The 24,831-nt window shown below is 35.5% G+C and overlaps 1 protein-coding gene across 1 annotated transcript in view; it reads right to left on the minus strand.

Moving 5' to 3' along the window:
- Positions 1 to 4,759: 4,759 nt before the first annotated feature.
- The window catches only part of CCDC15 (coiled-coil domain containing 15), a 65,117-nt gene continuing 45,045 nt past the window's right edge, over positions 4,760 to 24,831 (minus strand). The window contains exons 12-16 of the mRNA XM_021712224.1: positions 22,308 to 22,400; positions 20,528 to 20,631; positions 6,913 to 7,089; positions 6,435 to 6,583; positions 4,760 to 4,894 (exon numbers count right to left, since the gene is read on the minus strand). Coding sequence (XP_021567899.1) covers positions 4,770 to 4,894; positions 6,435 to 6,583; positions 6,913 to 7,089; positions 20,528 to 20,631; positions 22,308 to 22,400 — 648 coding nt within the window. The 3' untranslated portion in view covers positions 4,760 to 4,769. The remainder of the gene's footprint in view (positions 4,895 to 6,434; positions 6,584 to 6,912; positions 7,090 to 20,527; positions 20,632 to 22,307; positions 22,401 to 24,831) is intronic.

A 24,831-nucleotide genomic window follows, 5' to 3' on the forward strand; every position in this document is an offset into this window, starting at 1 on the left:
TTCTACTATTTTTTTTTTTTTTGAGTCAAGGTCTCACTCTGTCATTCAAGCTAGAGTGCAGTGGCACAATCATGGCTCACTGCCTGGGCTCAGGTGATCCTTCTACCTCAGCCTCCAGAGTAGCCAGGAGTACACAAGCATGCACGACAGCACCTGGCTAATTTTTGTACTTTTTGTAAAGACAAGGTCTCACTATGTTGCCTAGGCTGGTCTCAAACTTCTGGACTCAAGCAATTCTTCCATCTCAGCCTCCCAAAGTGCTGGAATTACAGATGTGAGCCAATGTACACAACCCATCATTCTACTACTAACTTGATATCAGATACATCAATTCACCTGTTTCAGATAACCAAATTAAAAAATAGAACAAAACAAGAAAAACTTGCTGTATAAGATCAAAGAAACAAATAAAAACCAGTGCAACTTAACTTAGAAATGCAAAGTGGGTTAACATCTAAAAACAAATGCAATACATCATATCAACAGAAAAAGAAACAAAGAACACATGACAAACTTAATAGATGCAGGAAAAGCATCTGACAAAATCTAACACTTTTCCATGATAAATGCACTAAACAGACTAGTAATAAAAGAAAACTTCTTCAACCTGATAAAGGGCATCCAGGAAAAAGCTACAGTTAACATCCCACGCAATAGCGAAAGACCAAATACTTTCCCCTTGAAATCAGAAACAAGACAAGGATGTCCACTTTGCCATTTCTAAACAACATAATACTAGATATTCTAGCCAGAGCAATTAGGTAAGAAAAAGAAATAAAAGACTGGCTTGAAAAGAAGGTAAAATTATCTCTACTGGTAGATGACACGATATTATATACATACAAAACAAGGTATCCTTTGAAAAAACTATTAAAACTAATAAATGCAAAAATCAACTGTATGTATACTTGTGATAAATAATCAGAAAATGAAATTACGAAAATAATTCCATTTACAACAGCATCAAAAAGAATAAAATACTTAGGAATACATTTAACAAAATAAGTATAAATGTTATGCTCTGGAAACTATAATATATTGTTGAAAGAAATTAAAGAAGATCTAAATGGATGAGAAGGCATCCCATGTTAATGGATCAGATCAATAGCTCCCGAATTCATTTGATAGGGATTTAACCCCTGTCAGAATCCCAGATGGCTTTTTGTAGGAAAGTGATCTTAAAATTCATATGAAAATATAAGGGACTTAGAGCAGCAAAACAATCTTGCAAAAGAACAAGTTGGAAGCTTCACACTTCTCAAATTCAAAACTTACTACAAAGCTACAGTAATCAAAACAGACTGTACTAGTATAAGGATTAACATATAAATCAGTAGACTAGAACTGAAAGTTCAGAAATAAACCTTTATATTGTCAATCCATTGGGGGCAAATAAAAGTCTTTTCAACATATGGTGCTGGGATCTTGGTTATCCACATGCAAAAGAATGAAGCTGAATCCCTACCTGACATCATATACAAAATTTAACTCAAAATGGATTATAAGCCTCTATAAGAGAGATAACACTGTAAGACTTTTAGAAGAACACATAGCAGTAAATCTTTGTGACCTTGGATTAGATATGTCTTGGATATGACCAAAAAAAGTCCAAAACCACAAAAGGAAAGTCGATAATTTGGACTTTGCTGAAATTAAACATTTTTGTGCAGCAAAGGAAACCAAGAAAGTGAAAAGACAATCCCAGAACAGGAGAAAATATTTGTAAATAATATATCTGATAAGGAATTTATTGATATATATTGAAAGATATATATTGTAAGATATATTGAAAACTCCTATAACTCAATAATAAAAAGAAAACCCAATTACAAAATGAACAAAGAACCTGAAAAGACAGTTCTCCAAAAGAGATTTGTGCCAACAGGCACATGAAAAGAGGCTAAACATCAAAAGCCATCAGGAAAATGAAAATTAAAAATACAAGACACCACTTCACACCCACCAAAATGACTATAATCAAAGAGACAAATGATGAAAATGTTGGGAGAGATGTGAAGAAATTGGAACATTTATACACGGTTGGTGGGAATGTAAAATGGTATAGCCACTTAAAAAATTGTTTGCAGTTTCTTAAAAGGTCAATCATAAGCTACCAGAGGGCTCAGCAACTCCACTCCCAGGTATATACCCAAGAGAAATAAAAACATACGTCTACAAAAAAACTTGCAAACAAATGTTCATAGCAGTATTCATAATAACCACAAAGTCGAAACAATTCAAATGTCCATCACCTAATGAATGGATAAATAAGATGTGGTATATATCCACAGAATGAAATATTATTCAGCAATAAAAGGCAATGAAATACCTATACATTCCACAAGATGAATTTTGAAAACATGCTAATGAAAGAATTCAGTCATAAAATATCTTATATTTATATATTCCATTTATATGAGAAGTCCAGAATAGGCCAATTTATAGGACAGAGAATAGATTAGCAATGATTGGAGGAAGGTGTGGGAAGGGAATATGGGGAGTGACTACTAATAGGTATGGGAGCTTATTTTTTATTTTAAAAATTTTAATTGTGATAAAAACACATAAGCTGAAACTTACCATTATGATCATTTTTAAGTGTACAGTTCAGTAGCGTTAAATATATTTTCATTGTTGTGAAAGAGATCTCCAGAATTTTTCATCCTGCAAAACCCAAACTCTATACCTATTAAACAAAATTCCCCATTTTCTCCTATCCTCAGCTCCTGGCAATTATTTTACTTTCTCTATGAATTTGACTACTTTAGGTACCTCTTATGACAGTATTAGTCTTTTTGTGACTGCCTTATTTCACTCAGAATATTGTTGCAGTGTGTGACACGATTTCCTTCCTATTAAAACTGAATAATATTCTATTAATATATACCACATATCGTTTATCCTTTCATCCACTGATGGACACTTAGGTTGCTTTTACCTCTTGGCTATTGATAATAAAGCTACAGTGAACATGGGTATACAAATATCTGTCTGAGATTCTTCTTTCAATTCTTTTGGAAATATACCCAGAAATGGGATTGCTGGATCATGGGAGCTTCTTTTTAGGCTGATCAAAATGTTCTAAAATGTGGTAGTGGTTGGTGATGGTTCCATAACCCTGTGACTATACTAAACACTACCGAATTGTTTACTTTAAATGAGTGAATTGTATTTGATATGTGAATTATATCTCAAGAGAGCTGTTAAAAAATACAATTCTTCAAGGTTGAATCAAGTATATAATTACTTTAAGGATTCTGACTAAACTGGACAATTAGCCTGGTTAAATAATCAGTCAATCTTTTCATTCAGCTCATTTTGACTCTTATTTTCAATGTCCTGGCTAAATGTTTACGCTTTTTTTTAAAAAAAACATAACCTAAGTTCTTCAGCACTGTACATTAGAGAATGTAAGAAAAAGAAACTGCGAGAATCTGTCTGCAATTCATAGCATTAAAACTTTTCATGTTTTGTATCAGAAAATATTGTGAAGAAATAATAAATTTATACCACCTATGTCAATTTTATTCCATTTGCCTTGTAGTCATGTAATTCACCAGATTTTTTAAAGATAAGGAAATAAGATAGGAGTACACTCACTGTGATTTCAGATTCACTTTTTGAAATGTCATACACAATTATTTCACATAGAAGATATGCAAAAACAGAGTTTATTCGCCTTTCCCCCCCAATAAGTTATACAATTAAGAAGTCCAATGTCACTGGAGAGAGAAAGAGGCAATATATTTTTTAAAAAGGAAGACAATTTTGAGAAAAAATGTACATCAAATTCAGATTCTTCTCATCTCTAATTCTTATGCACAACTGGAAAAGCCAACGGCAAAATAAATGGCTACTGATAATCAGAAACTCATTTTACTCCTTTCTTTTCTGCTTCATTCAGACATTTTCAATATTGTCCAGCTCAAAAATACAGTTTTAGGAAGATACATGAGATAATCTCAAAGATTTCTCATGATTGCTTCTGATAACAGCAGAACAAGGTAAGAGAAGACTTACTTGTCTGTTTGATCATTTAAAAAAATAATGGGCTCCTTGTGGTTCACAACAAAGAAGAGACAAGTATGGAAGTCAACTTTTTTCTTTTTCTTTTTTGTGCTGGAGACTCACTCTGTCGCCCAGAGTGTAGTGCAGTGGCAGGCTCATGGCCAACCCAGCGTCGAGCTGCTGGGCTCTGGTGATCCTTCTGCCTCAGCCTTCCAAGTAGCTGGAACTACAGGCATGCGCTACCACGCCTGGCTAATTTTTGATTAATTGTAGAGAGGAGGACTCACTAAGTTGCCAGGGCTGCTCTCAAACTCACGGGCTCAGGCAATGCACTTGTATCGGCCTCCCAAAGTGCTGGGATTACAGGCTGAGCCACTGAGTCCGGCTAGAAGTCAACTTTCAATCTTGGTTCCAAGGTAGAGGTTGAAACAATGGTTAACAATCTAATTATAAAGATAGTTATTATGTGGGACAGTACTTCCTTACAGATTATACATCTTATATACTTTAATAGATTTTCTTAAATAATTTCTCAAAATTGACTTTAAATTACTTTAAACAAAGGCTAAAACACTACCAGTTCAGATTTCAGATTCTTTTTTTTTTAGAGTCTCACTCTATCGCCCAGACTGGAGTACAGTGGCACGCTCCCAGACACCGCAGCCTCTACCTGCTGGGCTCCGGCGATCCTTCTGCCTCAGTCTTCCAAGTAGCTGGAACTACAGGCATGCACTACCATGCCCGGCTATGATTTCAGATTCTTAATACAGATTTTTCAACATCCGTCTGTGTGCAGAAGCAAAATTATGAACGGCAATTCGAAGAGCTGAGTTCCCTTCAGAGATGTCACAGGAACTGATGACTGAATGTAATGCCCAAGTATATGCTGCAAATAAAGGTTTGCATAGCAATAAATAAAGCAATTCAACAGCTCTCCTACCTTCTATCTTATTAGTACTGCTTTTCTACAGATTTTCACAGGTAAAAACTTTTTTTTTGAGTTGGAGTCCCACTCTGTCACCCAGGCTGGAGTGTAGTGGCACAATCATAGCTATTGCAGCCTCGACCTGCTGAGTTCAGGTGATCCTTCCATCTCAGCCTTCCAAGTAACTGGAACTACAGGTGTGTGCCACCATACCTGGCTAATTTTTTGACTTATTGTAGAGATGAGGTCTCACTATGTTGCCCAGGCTGGTCTCCAACTCCTGGGCTCAGGTAATCCTCTTGCCTTGGCCTCCCTAAGTGCTGGCATTATAGGTGCAAGCCACTGTGCATGCCTCATAGGTATTAACTTTAACTATCATTGAATACATATTTGAGTACAATAAGTGTACCTGATAAACACTCTATGGAGACAGAAAAAAATCATGAAGACATAGACATAAAAATAATTAAATTGCCATGTAATACTTTAAAACCAGAGGCATATATCAAATATCATCACAGAATAAAGTTGGGAATAAATGAATACTACCTAGGAGAGGAAGGAATGACTTCCAGAAGTGATAAAATTTAAGATGGATTCTGAAGGACTAATAGGAGTTAAAAAAGAAAAAAAGGAAAAAAAAAAAAAAAAAGAAAGCATTACAGAGAACTGTGTGTGAGGTGCAAAAGAGGTAAAAAAAAAAAAATACAGCATACACTGGAAATAGCAAGTTTGGTAAGGCTAGAATAGGGCCTGAGGCCAGAGAAAAAATATGCCATGCATTTTATGCTGTAATGGGGAACCCTAGAAGGTTTAGAATAAGAAAATGACATGATCAGATATGTTTTTAAAAACATAACTCACAGAACTGTTAAGAAGCTAATATCATACAGAAGGGGCACTAAGAATATAAATACTGGCAGTATTTCCAGTGCATGAGACCTACATATTCTCTATACTATTGAAATCAATATATTTAAGAATGGACAGGAAATAGAAATGTTAGTGACAATAAGAAGGACTCCATTTTCTCTAGCATGGACTTCTGATAGAGTTTATACTGTTACACATTTTCCTCAATGTGTCCTGGCAGAATTGGCAGTCTAATTTAAATATATATGGTAATATGTCTGTGTTACATATTATTAAAATGTCTGGGTAATGGGGAATTCAACTGGACAGAGTCTTAACTTACATGGTCATAAAATGCAAATGCTAACAATCTTCAGTTAATGGAGGACCTGGAACCCATGTCCTCCTACAGTGGAATGAGCTGAAAATATTTCCCCATCATAAATCGGGACAAGACGATAACAGATCTCAAAGAGAAATGTAACTCACCATAATTATTTTCATTGCCTCATACAGCTGTGTGGTAAAGGGTTTATAACAGTTTCTGATACACAGTAAGCACTCAATAAATGGTAAATTACTATTATCACTACTCTTATTGATTTTTTAAACTGCCATTAGGCCTCAGCTACTCCTTTAAAACACTTACCTCTGTGGTTTTTATAGAAAATACAATTGCTGGCACAGGTATCAGGATGAGCATCCCAAAAATCAGGACCACAATAGCATAGTGGAGGTAAAGTAATATTATACAGCTGCATTTTCTTCTGGATCTGGGCTCGTAAAGCTTCTACATATCTATAAAAACAAAGTATTATTAGGCAAACTGAACTACTAGAAAAAGAGTGAGCATGAATTCTGATTCTACAGTCAGATTTAGCTGTTAAAACTATTTCATATCTCTGTGCCTTGACTCTTCCTCTTTGAACTGGGAAATAGCATGGGAAAAATGCAGTGCTATTCCTGAGAAGTACCAGGTAAGCAAAAAATTTGGTAAAGTTATGATCTTCTAAATGAGGAAAAATATGAAAAGGTACAGTCAATTCTTTTTTAAGAAAAATGAGAGCACTGACTTCCTAGTCAGTCTTCTCTACAGCCAGAATTTCATGCAGAACTTTTCAAATTACCTTAGGTATTCCTTTTCTCTCTGTTGTTGTTTTTCTCTGACTCCTTTTATTTCTTCAAGTTGTAACTGGGCTAATATCTCACTCATCCTCTCCCCTGAATACGGTTCTTCTTTAAAGTTCATTCTTAGGATCCTCTGCTCTTCAGCATAACGTTGCTGCTCTCTCTTTTTCTTAATTCTGAGAGTAAAGTCACAGTATGGTTAGGAATTTCATAAAATTATTATTTAGCTTCTAGATTCAAATAACTCAAGAAATTTCCAGAAACAAAGGAGTTAGGAAATCAATTCAAAACCCCATGAATATCTTTAAAAATTCCTGCTGGCTGATTAAGCTTATACTGTATCTCATCTATATACATAGCTTCTCAAAGGGAAATAAGTGATAGCTACTATTAAAAGAGTTTTTTTGTGTAAGGATCCTAGCAGAAGAGCCTTCCCAGGTTAAAACTACAAGCTGGTCAAAACAGAGTAACAGACCAGATCTGCTCTCCTACCTTAAACAACCTCCCAAAAATCAAAAAGTAAAAAAATAGTGTATAAACCACATACAAGAAACAATGGTTTTCAAGACACTGGATATCAGGCAATAAAAGACACCAGTCACTGACAGATGGGAAACAAATGAAGTAAGCCCTATAATCACCAGAGAGTATTGCCTTCAAAGTTTCCAGGCAGTGGCACGATGCAGGTAAACTGAAGTGGAACCTGGTGGGCTCCATGAGTTGATGAGATAGAGCTAAGAGTGCAGGGGGACAAAGGCAAGCAGAGTTCATAAGACAAGATAGCAGAGAGAAGAGAGTTGCTCAGAGAGAGAACCCTAGAGGAGAACAAAGAGTGCCCTTTAGTACACAGAGAGTACTGACTGGTGCAAGCAGAAATAATGTGAGGCTTGGGAAAGAACTATTCAAAATAAGAGGGAACAATGACTAGAGTTCACATTAAGCCATTGGCTTATTTCTCCAAATACTTTTTTTCTTCTAATGATAATAGCAGTGACTAACATTTATTAACTACACATTAAATGTTTGATTCCGTATTAAGCATATTTACATATTACCTCATTTAATCCTCACAGCAACTTGATGAGGTGTATACCATTATTAGTCTTATTTTACAAAGAGGAAACAAGATTACAGAAGTAACTTTCCCAAAGTCAACAGCTGGTAGGTAGCACAGCTGAGACTTGAACACATATATCCCTTGTTCTTAACCACATGCAGCATTGTCTTGCAGCACTAAATATAGGGTATTATAATGATCTATTTCCAGTCATTTGTCACTTAAAGATGGGGACACTTTCTAAGAAGTGCATCGTCAGTGATTTTGTCATTGTTGTGAACAATACAGAGTATCCTTACACAAACCTAGATGGTATAGCCTATAGGCACCTAGGCTATATGATACAGCCTGTTTCTTCTAAGCTAAAAACCTGCACAGCATGCTACTGTACTGAATACTGTAGGCAACTGGTAACACAGTGATAAAAATTTGCATATCTAAACATAGAAAAGAACAGTAAAAATATGGTACAAAAGATAAAAAATGAAATACCTGTATAGGAAGCATCATAAATGGAGCTTGCAGGACTGGAAGGTACCCTGGATGAGTTAGTAAGTGGTAAGTGAATGTGAAGGCCTAGGGCATTACTGTACACTCCTATAGACTTTATAAATACTGTACACTTAGACTACACTAAATTTACAAACAATGAATTTCTTTAATAACAAAATAATCTTAGCTTACTGTAACTTTTTAACTTCATAAACTTTTTTTCCTTATTTTTGAGTTGGAGGGTCTCACTCTGTCAGTCAGACTGGACGGCAATGGAGTGATCATGGCTAACTGTAGCCTACACCTCCTTGGCTCAGATGATCCTTTCACCTCAGCCTCCTGAATAGCTGGGACTACAGGCAAGTGCCACCATGCCCAATTAATTATATTATTTTGTAGATATGAGGTCTTGCTATGTTGTCCAGGCTGGTCTTGAACTCCTGGGCTCAAGCAATCCAGCCACCTGGGCCATTCAAAGTGCTAGGATTATAGGCGTGAGCCACCGCACCTGGCTCCTTCATAAACTTTTAAATTTTTAAAACTTGACTCGTCTGTAATAATACTTAGCTTAAAACACATTGTACAGCTGTACAAAAATATTTCCTTTATATTCTTATTCTATGAGCATTTTTGTTTTACATTAAAATTTTTTTTTTAATTTTTAAACTTTTTTTTTGTTAAAATCTAAGACACAAACACATGTTAGCCTAGGTCTACACAAGATGAGGAGCATCAATATAACTGTCTCCCACTGCTATATCCTGTCCCACTGGAAGGTCTTTAGAGGCAATAACACTCGTGGAACTGTCATCTATGATAACAATGCCTTCTTCTGAACTGCCTCCTGAAGGACCTGCCTGAGGCTGTTTTGTAGTAATTTTTTTTTTATAAGTATTAAGGAGTGCATGCTAAAATAATGATAAAAAATATACTATAGTAAATACATATACCAGTAACATGGTTATTTATTATCATTGTCAACTATTAAATACTACATAATTGTACATGCTATATTTTTATAGGACTGGCAATGCAAGTTTGTTTACACAAGCATCACCATCACCACAAACATGTGAGTAATGCATTGATTGCCCTATGGTATTACAATAGCTACATTACTAGGTGATAGGATTTTTTTCAGGTCTACTGTCATTTTATGGGAAGAACATTGTATATGTGGTCTGCTGTTGACTGAAATATCTTTATGTGGTACGTAATTGAATTTATCTGTTTTCCCATTAGTTGGTCAAATCTCTCTAGTAAGATTCTTGATTCTTTCGTTTCTTGTACGCCCTATGTCTAACATGATTTCTATCAATTAATAGATGTTCAATAAATAGCTGCTAAATGAGTGAATGAAACCATATCATTTGATTCTTATAACTAAGTGAGATAAAGCAGTTATCAATTCCTGTTTATAAAGCAGGATTATTTTTGAATGCTGCTAAAGTGGTTCTGTCTTCAAGTTAAATCACATAATATCCATGCAAAAATAAAAATGATTTTTTTCTTCAACAAAGGCAAAAAATAATATTTAACTATTTGCCAACTATCAACAACAAGATTTAGTCTTCTGATATCAACTGTCAAACAATCAGACCTTATGTTTTTTCTGAGATCAAGAGTATAAATCCAAGAAGAAAAGATTATCCAGTAGGAAATGGCAATAAAACAAAAGCCTTAAGCAGAAAAGCTTTCAAAGAAGGTCAGTAGTATTGCTGAAGAAGAATTCCCCACTGACTATGCCTGTGTGGTAGGCGTGTCATAAGATTTAGGTTAGACATAAAACGCCTACAGCAGGGGTATACAGTCTTCAGTTAAATGAAATGAATTAAATTTCCATTTTGTCTTTTACCTGATAGCCTGTAAAGGCTTATATATATGGGCACTACAGAACTGAAAGATGTTTTTTTGATGCAGATCAGACCAGAACTATGGCTAAAAGATCAGGTTACAATAAAACAAATCTTGCCTAGATATAAGAATAAACTTCCTGAGAGTCAACATCCTTAGATTCTAAAATTGTTAAACTACAACTCTAAAGAACATTAAAAATTAAAGACAAAAGTATCATAATGTACATAAAAGGGGGAGAAGGCATGTTAGAATAAAAATATACACAAAGCACCTCACAGGAAAACCAGTCTTACCAGAGGATTGCCACATAAAAATTTCAGGAGTCTCTATACCCTTTCTTGTAAAATAAACAGGATATTCAGCAGCAAGGGGCCCCTGTTATGCAAAGCTTAGGCTTCCAAAGTTAAACAAATTGAAGATTTAAAAAAATTTAAACCATTGAGAAACACAGAAAAAACGATTTTATTTTATTTTACCATCCAAAGACAATTCTTTAACATCTTGGAATGTTTTATTTCAGTCTTTTTCTTCAGCATGTGGTTCCTGTTGTTGCAAAAAGCTTTGTTTCCACCTGGTCCATATTTTGGAAGAAGTTTAGGGATATTATACAGCCATTAAGAAGGACAAAATTATGAACTTCACAGCAACTTGGATGGACTTAGAGTCTATAATGCTGAGTGATCTATCACAGAAACAAAGAACTGAATATTACATGTTCTCACGCATAAGTGGACCTTGAACAATTATCAGAATACTATGGGAAAAGGATTATCAGTAGTGGGAAATTGCCAGGGGGCAGGATTGTCAGTAGTGGGATTCTGCGGTGGGGGGGGGATCCCACCCATCAACAAGGGTACCTGCATAATGAACATCTGTATACTTAGCCCCAATTACTCGGATGTTCTGTTTCTTCTTGTGTCCATTTTAATTTTCTTTTAAAAAATAAGAGTGTCTATTTTATCAAAATTTTCAATTTTTAAAAAATGTTAATTTTTTTGTGATACTTTTTTAAAGACATCAAAATTTTTACTGTAAAGTTGCTCATAATGTCCTCTTATTTAATGTCTGTAGGCTCTATAGTAATGGCTCCTTTTATATGCCTAATATTGATAAATTGTGGTTTCTCTCTTTCTACCGATTAGTAAAAGTGATACATCCTTGACAAAACTAAACTGTCAAAGAATCAACTTTTGGCTTTGAGTTTCTCTGTTGTACATCTGTTTTATACTTCACTGATTTCTACACTTATCTCTATGACTTTTTTTTTCTTATTTGATTTGCAGTTTTCCCCAGGCTTCTTAAGATAGAAGGTCAAAACACTGATCTTCAGTCTTTCTTTCTTTTCTGTTGAATGGAGTCAAGGCCTTAGTGGCATCTGAAAACTTTTAGTATGTGTTATCTTCATCATAATTCTCTTTAAAGTATTTCCTAATTTCCACTGTAATTTTTGACCCAGGATCCTTTTGAAATGTACTGCTTATTGATTTCTAGCATAAGAATATATTCTGAAAAATAACCCAAAATACAATAATTTTTGGAAAATGTTCCATGAGTACTTGAATATATTCTATCACTGTTCAGTGTTTTTACAAAGGTTCTCATTTTACTTGAGTAAATATCTAGAAGTAAAGTGGCTGGATCATAGGGTGGGTCTATGCTTAGCTGTATAAAATGCTGAAGTTTTCCAAAGTGGTTATGCTCATTTCTACATACATTACCAATATATCAGTTACAGCTGCTCTATATCCTTGCCACTATCTGGTACTGTTAACTTTATTGTCTTTTCTCCCTCTAAGTTACTCTAGTGAGTCTGAAGTGGTAACTCACTGTGTATATAGTGAGTTATTATTATTATTATTATTTTTGAGTTGGAGTCTCACTCTGTTGCCGAGGCTGGAGTGCAGTGGCACACTCACAGCCACTCCAGTGTCAACTGCTGGGCTCCAGTGATCCTTCCACTCAGCTCTCCAAGCAGTCAGAACTACAGGTGTGTGCCACCATGCCCAGCCAATTTTTTATTTATTATAGAGATGAGCTCTTGCCAAGCTGCCTGGGCTGATCTCAAACCCTGCCTCCCAAAGTGGTGGGACCACAGGCTGGGCTCTTATTTTAAGATTATATTTTTCAACTTCAGATTTTATTTCTTTTTTTTTGAGTTGGGTGTCTCACTCTGTCACCCAGACCGGACTGCAGTGGAACAATCACAGTTCACTGCAGCCTTAAACTCCTGGGCTCAAGCAAACCTCCCATTTCAGCCTCCTGAGCACAGGACTATAGGCATGTGCCACCACGTATCTAATTTCTTATTTTGTAGAGATGAAGTCTCACTATATTGCCCAGGCTAGTCTCAAACTTCGGGCTCAAATGATCCTCCTGCCTTGGCACCCCAAAGTGTTGGGATTATAGGTGTGAGCCACCATACGTGGCCAATTTCAGATTTTCTATTTGATTTGATTTTATAGATTCCAATTATTTGGTACAATTCTCCATATTTTCATCTATTTTCTCCATCTCCTCCTCTAGTTACTTGAGCATATTAATAAATTATTTTAAAGTCTTTGCTAACACTAATATCAGTGTCACCTGTGAGTCTACTTCTAGTGTCTAGTCCTTTTCTTGGCTTTTGGACATCTAGTCCTTTCTAAGTATGTACTTAGAAAATTTTGATTGAATGCTAAATATTGTTTAAACATATCTTGAAAGCTGTAAATGATGTTACTAAACCAGAGTAACATCTGTGCTAGGCAGAGTGCATGGTTCATCATCTTAATCCAGTCCAGATGTCAGCAGAATTGAGGCTGCTTTACAATTTAGGTAAGGCTTATTCTACAGATGCTTAGGCTATTTTATTAGCGTATGCTCTCATTGGCTTTCAACTGAAAGTCTGGTATGTGTTGGGCCCATGCTCCCCTCCCCCAACCCAGCGGGTACTGAACTCTACATCTCTGCATCCCCACAGACTAATAGATTCTTAGTCTGCTTTTCATATGTTTTCTGATTATCCTTTATAGCAAATATCCTGAAGAAGAAACTGATCAGATGTTTGGGATGCTTCAAGTCTTCAATTTTGTTATTTCAGTTTCTTAAGATCACCAAAATGTCTGCTTGTATCTCCATCATCCAGCAGTAGCCCTGTGCCTGATCCAATTTCATATTGAAACATATATAGAATACTCCCAAAGTCTTTAGTTCCCATTGTTTCCAGAACTTTAGTTCTTTATTTCCAAATGTATATAAGTCAGTCCTTCCTTAATATTCCACAGGTTCCTCAAACTCCTGGTCTAAAACTGAACTCACTAACTTCCTGACAAATATGTTATTTAGGCATACTCTATTTATGGAAATGTTACTGCTATTCCTTCATTCAGTTATTCAAAAAGGAAGTTAGATACTACCCATGGCCCCTCTTTCAACACCAAAACCTTCAGGACCAACTTGGTCAAGTTCTTAAATATTACTAAATATGTCACCCTCTGTTCTCAGTACCCTCATCATCCATCACAACTATTGTAATAACTTCTTAACTAAACTCTGCCTTAATTTTCTGTCTTCTTAAGACTGCTCTGTACTCTACTGCCAGAGTGATCTTTATAAGATACAAATCAGGTAATAGGACTTTTGCCTTAAAATCTTTCAACAGTTTTGTTATAAACCCTCTGCCACTTTACTTCACTTGGGATTTAGCCACCTCAAGTTTTCACATTACTTCTCAGACATATCTTATGCTTTCATGCTAAGTTTCTTGACCAACTGGTAAATTTCAATTCATCCTTTATGATGCAGTTTGAGTATTAACTCATCTATAAAACCTTTCCTGACCTCCTTAGACTATCCCTGCCTCATTTTTACATTATAATTTTTTGTCTCTTTTTCTCCACTTATCTGGCCTCCCTTGGTGCTCATCCTATTAATCATCATCATTATTACCACTACCACCACCATCACTACCACCAACATGCTAGTAACAGGTATTTTTTATTGTGATTTTATTAAATGTCAGATACAATGTTAAGTAACTTACATACATTTTTCCATTATATGATTAAGGATATTGAGACTCAGAGGTAAAATATGTTACTACAAAAAAATAAGGGGTACATTCAAACTTAAGTCAATTTGATGCTAAGCCTGTACAATGAACCATTATCCTGCCACATATCCAAGTTTTTATTCTCAGCATACAGTACAGTGCCTGGCATGTAGTAAGTTCTCTATAAAGTCTGCTTTATTGCTGAAAAGTACTAAATGAGATAATAAATCAAAGCTTTTGTAAATGATAAAACTCTGCATGAATACTACTATCATTTCCTTCTACCCTGTGTTTATATTTGTTTTTCTAATTTACCACCCTTACCCACTTGCCCTCAAAACACATATTTATCTATCTAGGCCCAACTGAAAGCAATAATGTCTCTAACTCTCCAGAGTCAGTAATCCTTTCTTCTGTGCTCTCATGGACTTTGCATCTACTTCTGAATTGTACTGATTATATTACTTATCTGCATATATTTGTTTCTCACTATCCCTTCCCAACTTAGGAGTTCTTCAAGAAAAGAAACCACATTTTTATCTATCTTTGTATCACCTAGGCCTAGGACAGAGTCTGTGATATGGAAGATGCCAAATTAAAGTGTTCTGAATAAATGCAGAATCACTTTTAGACCAGGATAAGAGGGGAGCACTTGACATAGGACTCACATTTTTAATAGTTCCACTTTGACTCCTCCCCATAGGCCTCAGAGATTAAGCATCTAGGGAAAAATTCTCACATGAAACTAGTCTCTGTCCCAATTATCCAGGTCTCTGGAAGTATTTGCTCCAATTTTCCAAGGCCATTTTCAAGGTCTAGACAGTTCCGTTCTCCACATATGTTTTCCTGAGAGCACATTTCACCGCTCAAGTGTGCACCTAGGCTCAGTAATCCTAGGACATTAAGCACGTAGGACATTAAGGGGTGACTTAATACTTGTAGGGCATATGTACAGAAGTAGGACATCTGGGCTAGGTTAAGCATAGCACGTATCCAAGATACTTTACAGTACAAAATAGAGGTATGGGTAGAAAGAGAAAGAGGGTGGGTTAGGGACTGTCTCTCTCCAAGCTGCATTTTACTGCATGTAACCCAAAGAAGTCCAAGAATTACAAATTTGAACCTGACCTCCTAGGTCATTATGAAATTATATTTGTCAAGGTAGGACAACAGAATATATATTATTTAACAGTTTTTAGCTTAGTTTATGATATTTAAATATTTAGGTGTAATGTATATACACAAACTTTAGGTGTAAAGTATTTGTACTCAAGACCATTTCCATAAATGTTAGAGGTAGGCTTAAATAAATAATCCCATGAATAAACTATAAACAAATGAAAATACATATGAAAGCACTTAGAACCCAATAAATATTTTCTTTGCCATAGCCACTACACCAGTAGTAGTTTGTTTGTTTGTTTGTTTTTGAGTTGGAGTCTCACTCTGTCGCCCAGACTGGAGTGCAGTGGCTGCTCCCGGCCACCGCAGCCTTGACCTGCTAGGCTCCGGTGATCCTTCCGCCTCAGCCTTCCAAGTAGCCAGAATTACAGGCATGTACTACCACGTCCGGCTGATTTTTTGATTTATTGTAAATATGAGGTCTCGCTGCCCAGAAGGGTCTCGAACCCGCAGGCTCAGGCAATATACTCACCTCAGCCTCCCAAAGGCACATGATTACAGGCTGAGCCACCGAGCCCGGCTGTAGTTGTTTTTTTAAAAAATAATTCTTCTAAATAAAGAATACTTCTATTACAGAAACAATTACCCATTACTATGAAGGAAAACTTATTAGTAATACTAAAAAAGAAAAGAATTAATAATTAAAAGATTTATTTTCTTTCACTGAGTCGAAATAACATCGTAAAGGAATTAGGAAGCTTTTAGGGGCAAAGACTATCCATGATGCTATTTGAACACATTTCTGGCATTTTACAGTAACCTTGCAACAGTTTTTGTTACAGTATTACAGGCAATATTATAAAATAAAAGTCTTATTGCCTTATTGTATAGCACTTCATAAATTTCAAAGTATTTTGACATATTATTAGCACTTTGTTTAATGCTTTATGCATAGCAGGCCAATAAGATCTGATTAAACAAATTCTCATATTAGATAGATAAGAAGCTGGGCTTGGTGGCTCAGCCTGTAATCCCGCACTTTGGGAGGCCGAGGTGAGTGGATTGCCTGAACCCACGGATTCGAGACCTGCCTGGGCAACTTGGCGAGACCTCATCTCTACAATGAATCAAAAAATTAGCCGAGTGTGGTAGCGCGCGCCTGTAGTTCTAGCTACCTGGAAGGCTGAGGTGGAAGGATTGCTGGAGCCCAGCAGGTAGAGGCTGCGGTGGCTGGGAGTGGCCACTGCACTCCAGTCTGAGCGACAGAGTGAGACTCCAACTCAAAAAAAAAAAAAAAAAAAAATAGATCGATAAGATTTCACTATAACTTTTTATATATATTTTTTACAAGTCAGGAGGCACTATAAAGCTTGCCAAGACAACTGGGTTGATCTCTGAGAGGAATTCAGTACAAACCTGTATATTAAAAAATGTAACTGACTGAGGAAAACTTCTTCAACTTGATAAAGAGCATCTATAAAATATTAATGCTAACATTATAATTAATGGGGAGAAACTGTAAGTTTTCTTGTTAAGATCAAAAACAAGGCAAGGATTTACTCTCTTACCACTCCTTTTAACATTGTTCTGCAAGTCCTAGCTAATGAAGTAAGACAAGGAAAGGAAATAAAAGGTATACAGATGGGAAAGGAAGAAATAAAACTATCTTTGTTCATGGATAACATGATTATCTAATAATGAAAGAATTCTCAAAGGAATTCTTGAAGTCAGTAATTGATTACAGTAAGGTTGAAGGATACAAGTGTAATGTACAAAAGTCAATCACTTTCCTATATACCAGCAATGAACAGGTAGACTTTGAAATTTAAAACACAATACCATTCACATTGGCACCCTCCAAAATGAAATACTTAGATATAAATCTTAAATATGTACAAGATCTATATAGGCAAAACAAAACTCGGAAGAAAAAAATCAATGCAGGACTAAATAAATAGAAAAATATTCCATGGTCATGGATAGGAAGAATATTGTCAGAGATGTCAGTTCTTCCTAGTTTGATCTATACATTTAACTCAATTCCAATAAAAATCTCACTGTGGACATTAACAAATGTATCCTCGTTTATATGGAGAGGTAAAAGACCCAGAATAGTTAACACAATATTAAAGGAGAATAACAAAGTTGGAAGACTGAAACTACCCAATAAGACTTACTATAAAGCTACATACCCCACCCATTGCCGTCAGTATCCAGGCATACCATCCAGGGGCCCAAGGACAGTCCTGCCCTACCCACTGCCACTACTGCAGGCATCCATGATTGTTGTCTGGGGACCTAGGGATCAACCTGCTTCACCCTCCACCCCTAGCATCCATAAACACCTTCCAGGGACCTGAAACAATTCAACAGTAGAAAACCAAATAATTCCTTTAAAAAGTAGGCAAAGTTGATGAAAAGACATTTCTCAAAACAAGACACACAAATGGCCAACAGGTATGGGAAAAAATGCTCAACATCACCAATATCAGAGAAATGCAAATCAAAACCACAATGAGATATCATCTCACCCCAGTTAAAATGGTTATTATCAAAAAGATGAAAAATAACAAATACTTCTGAGAATAGGGAGAAATGGAAACGCTTAAACATTGTTGGTGGAAATGTAAATTAGTATAGCAATTATAGAAAACAGTATGAAGGTTTCTCAAAAAACTATGATCCATATGATCCAGCAATTCTACTACTGGATATTTATCCAAAGAAAAATAAATCAGTATATCAATGGGATACCTGTAACCTTATATTTATTGATGCACTATTCACAATTTTCAATATACTGAATCAACCTAAGTGTTAATGAACAAATGAATGAATAAAGAAAATGTGGTATATAAACATAATGAAATACTATTCTGCCATAAAAAAAATGAAATGCTGTCATTTGCAACAACATGAATGGAACTGAAAGTCATTAAGTTAAATGAAATAAGACAGGCACAGAAAGATAAATATCACATGTTCTCATTCATACATGGGAACTAAAAAGTTTATCATAAAGAGGCAGAATGATAGTTACCAGTTACTAGGAAGGGAGGAAGAAGATGAAGAGCAGTTGGTTAATGGGTAAAACATACAATTAGATAGATGAAATAAATTCTACTTACTTATAGCACAGAAGGGTGACTATAATTAACTATAATTTATTGTATATTTCAAAATAGCTAGAAGGGAAGATTTGAAATGTTCTCAACACATAGAAAAGATAAATGTTTGAGATGATGATATATTAAATACCCTAATTTGATCATTTCACACTGTATACGTGTATCAAAATATTACACGTGCCCTGTAAATATGTACATTATGTATTAATAAAAATAAGTAAAGCTACAGTAACCAAGACTGCAACAGTGTGGTACTGGCAAAAGAACAACAGACAAATAGATCAATAGAACAAAGTCTAAAAATAGAACCACATGAATACAATTAACTGACTTTTGAGGAAAGAGCCAAAGGCAATACAATGAAGAAAAGATAGTTTCTTCAACAAATGGTGCTGGTACAACTGGATATCCACATTTTTAAAAAAATGACAAATATCTTACAGATCTAACAAAAATTTAAAAAATGGATCATAGAGCTAAATGTAAAACATAAAACTATAAGCTAAAACACAAAACTATAAAACTCCTAAAAGATAACATATGAGAAAATATAGGAGACTTTGGGTACGGCAGTGATTTTTTTTATATATAACATGAGAGACACAGTCCATGACAGAAAGAATGAATATGCTGGACTTCATTAAGATTAAAAAACTTCTGCTCTGCAAAAGACACTGTTAGCAGATAAGAAAATATGCCACAGACTACAACAAAAAACAGTTTTGAAAGAACTATCTGCACAAAATACACAAAGAGAACTCTTAAAACTCAGCAATAACAAATGACCCAGTTAAAAAAGAAGAGAAAAACCTTAACAGATGCATCACCAAAGAAGATAAACAGATGACAAATAAGCAAACGAAAAGGTACCCCTATCATATATCATGAAGGAATAAGCAACAAAATACCACTACACACCTACTAGATGGAAAACCCAAAATACTGACAACACCAAATGCTGGCTAGGATGTGGAGCAACAGGAACTCTTATTCATTGCTGGTGGGAATGCAAAATGGTATCATTACTTTGGAAGACAGTTTGATAGTGTCTTACAAAAGCTGAACATAGTCTTACCATATGATCCAGCAACCACACTCCTTTCCAAATGAGCTGAAAAGATATGCCTATACCAAACCCTGCACACAGATGTTTATAGTAACTTTATTAATAACTGCCAAATCTTGAGATCAACCAAGATGTCCTTCAGTAGGTAAATTAATAACTAAACTGTGACACATCCAGACAATGGGATGTGATTCAGTGCTACAAAGAAATGAGTTATCAGGCCATAAAAAGGCATTAGAGGAAACACAAACGCACATTCTAAGTATAGGAAGCCAATCTGAAAACGTATATATATACTATATGCCTACAGCTATATGACATTCAGGAAAAGGCAAAACCAAAGACACAGTGCAAGTTCAGTGGCTGTCAGAAGGGCCAGAGGTAAAGAGGAAGGAACAGGCAGAGTACAAAGGATTTGTAGGACAGTGAAACTATTCTGTATGATGCTATAATGGTGGACACATAACATTACAAATTTGTCAAAACCCAAAGAACACATAACACCCAGAGTGAACACTAATGTAAACTATGAACTTTGGGTAATAATGTATCAACACAGGTTCATTAATTCTAACAAATTGTATCAGGTCAGTGATAGTAGGGCTATGCATGTGGGGGTCAGGGGTATATGGGAACTTTCTGTACTTTCTGCTCAATTTTGCTGTGCACCTAAAATTGCTCTAACAAATAAAGTCTATTAGAAAATCAAACTGATTACCATCATCTAATGCTCTACCCTGGTCAAAAACAGTTGTTTTTAGTACAGATCAGAAGATAAAGTCATTGCCTTTTTCTGAAATTTAGCTTCCAAAAACATCTTAATTGGTAATTTAAGGTTCATAATGAGGATCAAATAACTTACTTTTCAATTTTCTTCTTTTGTTCTTTTTGCCTTTGTTTTTCTTTTACTTGCTCTCTCTCAATATCCATGAAAAGTCGTCTATATCTCAAGTACTGCCTTTGACGCTAAAGGAAAGAAGATAAAATTATTAAGATTAGGCTTTCAGAGGACTTTCCAAGGAAGGAAAATATTTTTATACCATAGACCAAAAAAACCATGATACAGAAGTTACATGGGATTAAGTGTTTAATTTCCTTCTGTCTAAGGTAACTCAGGATATCAGATACACAAGAAGTTTATATTTTCAAGTACATAGCTATTATATGTTAACAGGCAAACCAGAGAAAGAAGTGCTATTTAGTTTGTCCTTGGCATAGTCCTTTGTCAGTAGTACTTGGGGAAATGATTTTATGTGATAGGATAAGATATAGACTATATTTACTCTGTGTTCCCAAGTAGTAGTGCCATAAAAACAGGGCCACAGAAATAATGTAGAAACTATTTTTTTTTTGATTGGAGTCTCACTTTGTCGCCCAGACTGGAGTGCAGTGGCACGCTCCCGGCTACCAGAGCCTTGACCTGCTGAGCTCTGGCGATCCTTCCACCTCAGCCTTCTAAGTAGCTGGAACTGCAGGCACGCGCTACCACGCCCAGCTAATTTTTTAAAAAATTTATTGTAGAGATGAGATCTCGCCAAGTTGCCCAGGTGGGTCTTGAACCCTCAGACTCTGGCAATCCACTCGCCTCAGCCTTCTAAAGTGCTGGGATTACAGGCTGAGCCACAGAGCCCGGCCATGAGCTATTTTATAACAGAACAATAGTCACTTTAACTTTTCAAAATTAAAACCATATCGCAAAAGTACTCTAAGCCTATAATGATAAGTAAGGAGGAAGGTAGAAGGGCTGAGGTATATCAGAGCACCATACTTGTAAATAGAATAAGTATAATAAAAGCAGGTGCTATTATACTGTATATGATCTGTTCATACCTTTGGATTTAAATATTCTCTTTTAAGTATTCAAGCTACTCAAAAGGCAAAAAGTATGTACATGTTTATACCAGGGTATTGTAGGGCTTTTTAGTAAAAAGCATTGAAAGTCTAAACAGGTTGGGTTCGGTGGCTCAGCACTTTGGGAGGCCGAGCTGAGGGGATTGCCTGAGCCCACGGGTTTGAGACCAGCCTGGGCAACTTGGCAACACCTCATCTCTACAATAAATAAAAAAAATTACCAGAGCCCAGCAGGTTAACGCTGGGGTGGCCATGAGTATGCCATGGTACTCCAGCGTGGGTGACAGAGTGAGACTCCAACTTAAAAAAAAGGAAAGTCTAAATAGCAGTTCTCAATACTGAGGATGCATCAAAATAACCAATGGTCAGTTTTCAGATATTGACTTAGTATATCTAATTTAGATACAGGCATATGTTTTTTGAAAAAAGCTCCACATATCTGATATTGGTATGTGGTCAGGGTTAAGAACTGTTGGTTTAAACTAACTTGTAAGCTGAAAAGGAAAAAACAGGAAGCCATAAGTTAATCTTCCTTTAAATAAGTTATAGTGGCAAATATACACTAGCTGGAGAAATTCACGGGATCAGATCTTGGATCTCACATCAATGTATGCTAATTCCCAGGAACTTTGAAAAGAAATTCAACATATTATAATAACTCAGGCAACTTTTTTTAACCTATGGAATTTGTGGTATTAGCTCTTAATGTGTTGGGACACAACAAATTGCTTCCAATTTCACATATAATCCCAGTAGAAATAGTGGTGTCCAAAAGCAGTATCATTACATACCTCTTTCTTCTCTTCTTCTTGATATACTCCAGACTGAAATGCTAGTGGAGCTTGGAATTCAGTGCTTAATCTTGACTGATATTTATCATAAACCTGTTAGAAAGTCCAAATCACACAAAGTGACAAAGTTGCCAAAAGCTACCCTTGTGAACCATTCTGATATTTGTATCTACAGATTCTTTTCTTCTGCAAACTTGAGCTCAATTGAATAAAGAACCAAAAAACAAATTAAAATAAAGAAAGCAGTTTCAGAAGGAATTAACAAAAACAATGAACCAAAAAATAAAAAAGATTCAGTTCAAAATATGAACACATTAAAAAATAAACATGTCCAGAATCGAAGTTCTTTTAAAGTACTCACTTAAAGTCATTCTGTCAGAGTATGCTTGGAATAGAATCCAGGATATATAGCCAGATTCCTTAATATCTTAAGTCTATATAATAATTTTCAATTTATATAACTCTCTTAATGAGCATGAGTCCAGAGACAATTTTATATTAATCAACTAGCATGGCATGGAGAAAACCGGCCAATTTTCATTCATATTTACTAGGAAAGCCTTATGACATAACTTGGCATACCTAATTGGACATTATGGGGGGGGGGGCAAAAAACCCAGAAGTTATTTATAAATTGTGTATTTATTCTTACATGTTTAAACTTCAGTCACCCTCCAAGTACTCTCTGTTTGATGCAATGTACCTATCGAGATGCTTTTTCCACTGCTCAAAACAGTTTTGAACTCATCAATTTGGATGCCTTTTAGTGCTTCTGCCGTTTTTTATTTCACCTCTTCCACATTGGCAAAATGTTTCCCTTTGAGGATTTTTTACCCAGGGAAACAACAACAACAAAAAAAGTCCCTTGGGGCAAGATCAGGTGAAAAGGGAGGGTGGGACAAGGGGGTCATGCTGTTTTTGGTCAAAAACTGCTGAATACTCAGAGCAGTGTAGGCAGGTGCATTATCATGGCAGAAGAACCAGTTATCTATTTGCCACAACTCAGGACATGATGCAATCTTTTCAAAACTTCCAGACAGAAATGGGAACAAATTCCATGTGTACTACAAGGGGCCGTCCTCCAAAAGACAATTCCGTTTTTTCTGAGGCCCCCCCTCGTATATGGGTCAAATTATGAACTCTGACTTTTAGAAATAAAAAGTTTAAAATTTCTTTATCTCTTCAGTTTAAAAGTTTTCTTTCAGCAAGACTCCAGGATACAAGATCAACATACAAAAATCAGTTATATTTCTATACAATCTGGAAACAAAATGAAGAAAACATTTTCATTTACAATATCATAAAAAAAATTTAGGAATAAATGTAACAAAGTACAAATTTTATACTCTGAAATCTACACAACATGGTTAAAGGAAATTAAAAAAGACTTAAGTAAATGGAAAGATATCCCAAGTTTACGGGTTAGAAGACCTAATGTTAAGATGGCAGTACTCCACAAATTGATCAACAGATTTAACTGAAAACATATATATATACTGTATGACTCCAGCTATACAACATTCTGGAAAAGGCAAAACCATAGACACAGTGGGAGTTAAGTGGCTGTCAGAAGGGCTAGGGAGGAACAGGAAGAGCCACAAAGGATTTGTAGGACATTAAAACTATTCTGTATGATGCTATAATGGTAGACACATAACATTACAAATTGACAAAACCCACAGAACATACAACACCAAGAGTGAACCCTAATGTAAACTATGAACTTTGGGTAATAATGTATCGATGCAGGTTCATTAATTCTAATTCATTAATGTAATGCAGGACAGTGATAGTAGGGGAGGCAACTGAAATCTCCATCAAAATTTCAGTTGACTTATTTGCAAGAATTGGCAAGATAATACTACAGTGCAAAGAACTCAGAATAGCTGAGATAGTCTTGAAAAAGAAAAATAAAGTTAGAGGACTTACTCTTCCTAATATCAAAACTTATCACAAAGATATAGTAATCAAGACAGACTGTTCTAGTATAGGGATGGATGTATTAGATAATGAAATAAAATTGAGATTTCAGAAATTAACTTTTAAGTTTATAATGAAGTTATTTTGACAGGAGTGCCCAAATAAATCAATGGAAAAAGAAGCCTTTAAACAAGTGATTTTGGGACAGAAGTTATCCACATGAAAAAGAATTGAGTTGTCACCTTCCATATAACACCATACATAAAAATTAACTTAAAATGGATCATAGACTTAAATATAAGAGCTAACAGTATAAAACTCTTAGAAGAACACATAGGAATAAATCTTTGTAACCTTGGATTATGTAATGGTTTCTTAGATATGAGAGCAAAAGCACAAACTATGAAAGATAAAGTAGACAAACTGGACATCATCAAAATAAAAACTTTTGTTGGACGTGGTGGCTCATGCCTGTAATCCCAGCCAGCACTTTGGGAGGCTGAGGCAAGAGCACTGCCTGAGCCCACAGGTTTGAGACCATCCTAGGCAACACGACGAGACCTCATCTCTACAATAAATCAAAAAATTAGCCGAGGGTGGTGAT

The sequence above is a fragment of the Carlito syrichta genome, unplaced genomic scaffold, assembly GCF_000164805.1.
Source record: "Carlito syrichta isolate Samal-C Ts95f unplaced genomic scaffold, Tarsius_syrichta-2.0.1 Scaffold303139, whole genome shotgun sequence".
Taxonomy (NCBI): Eukaryota; Metazoa; Chordata; class Mammalia; order Primates; family Tarsiidae; genus Carlito; species Carlito syrichta.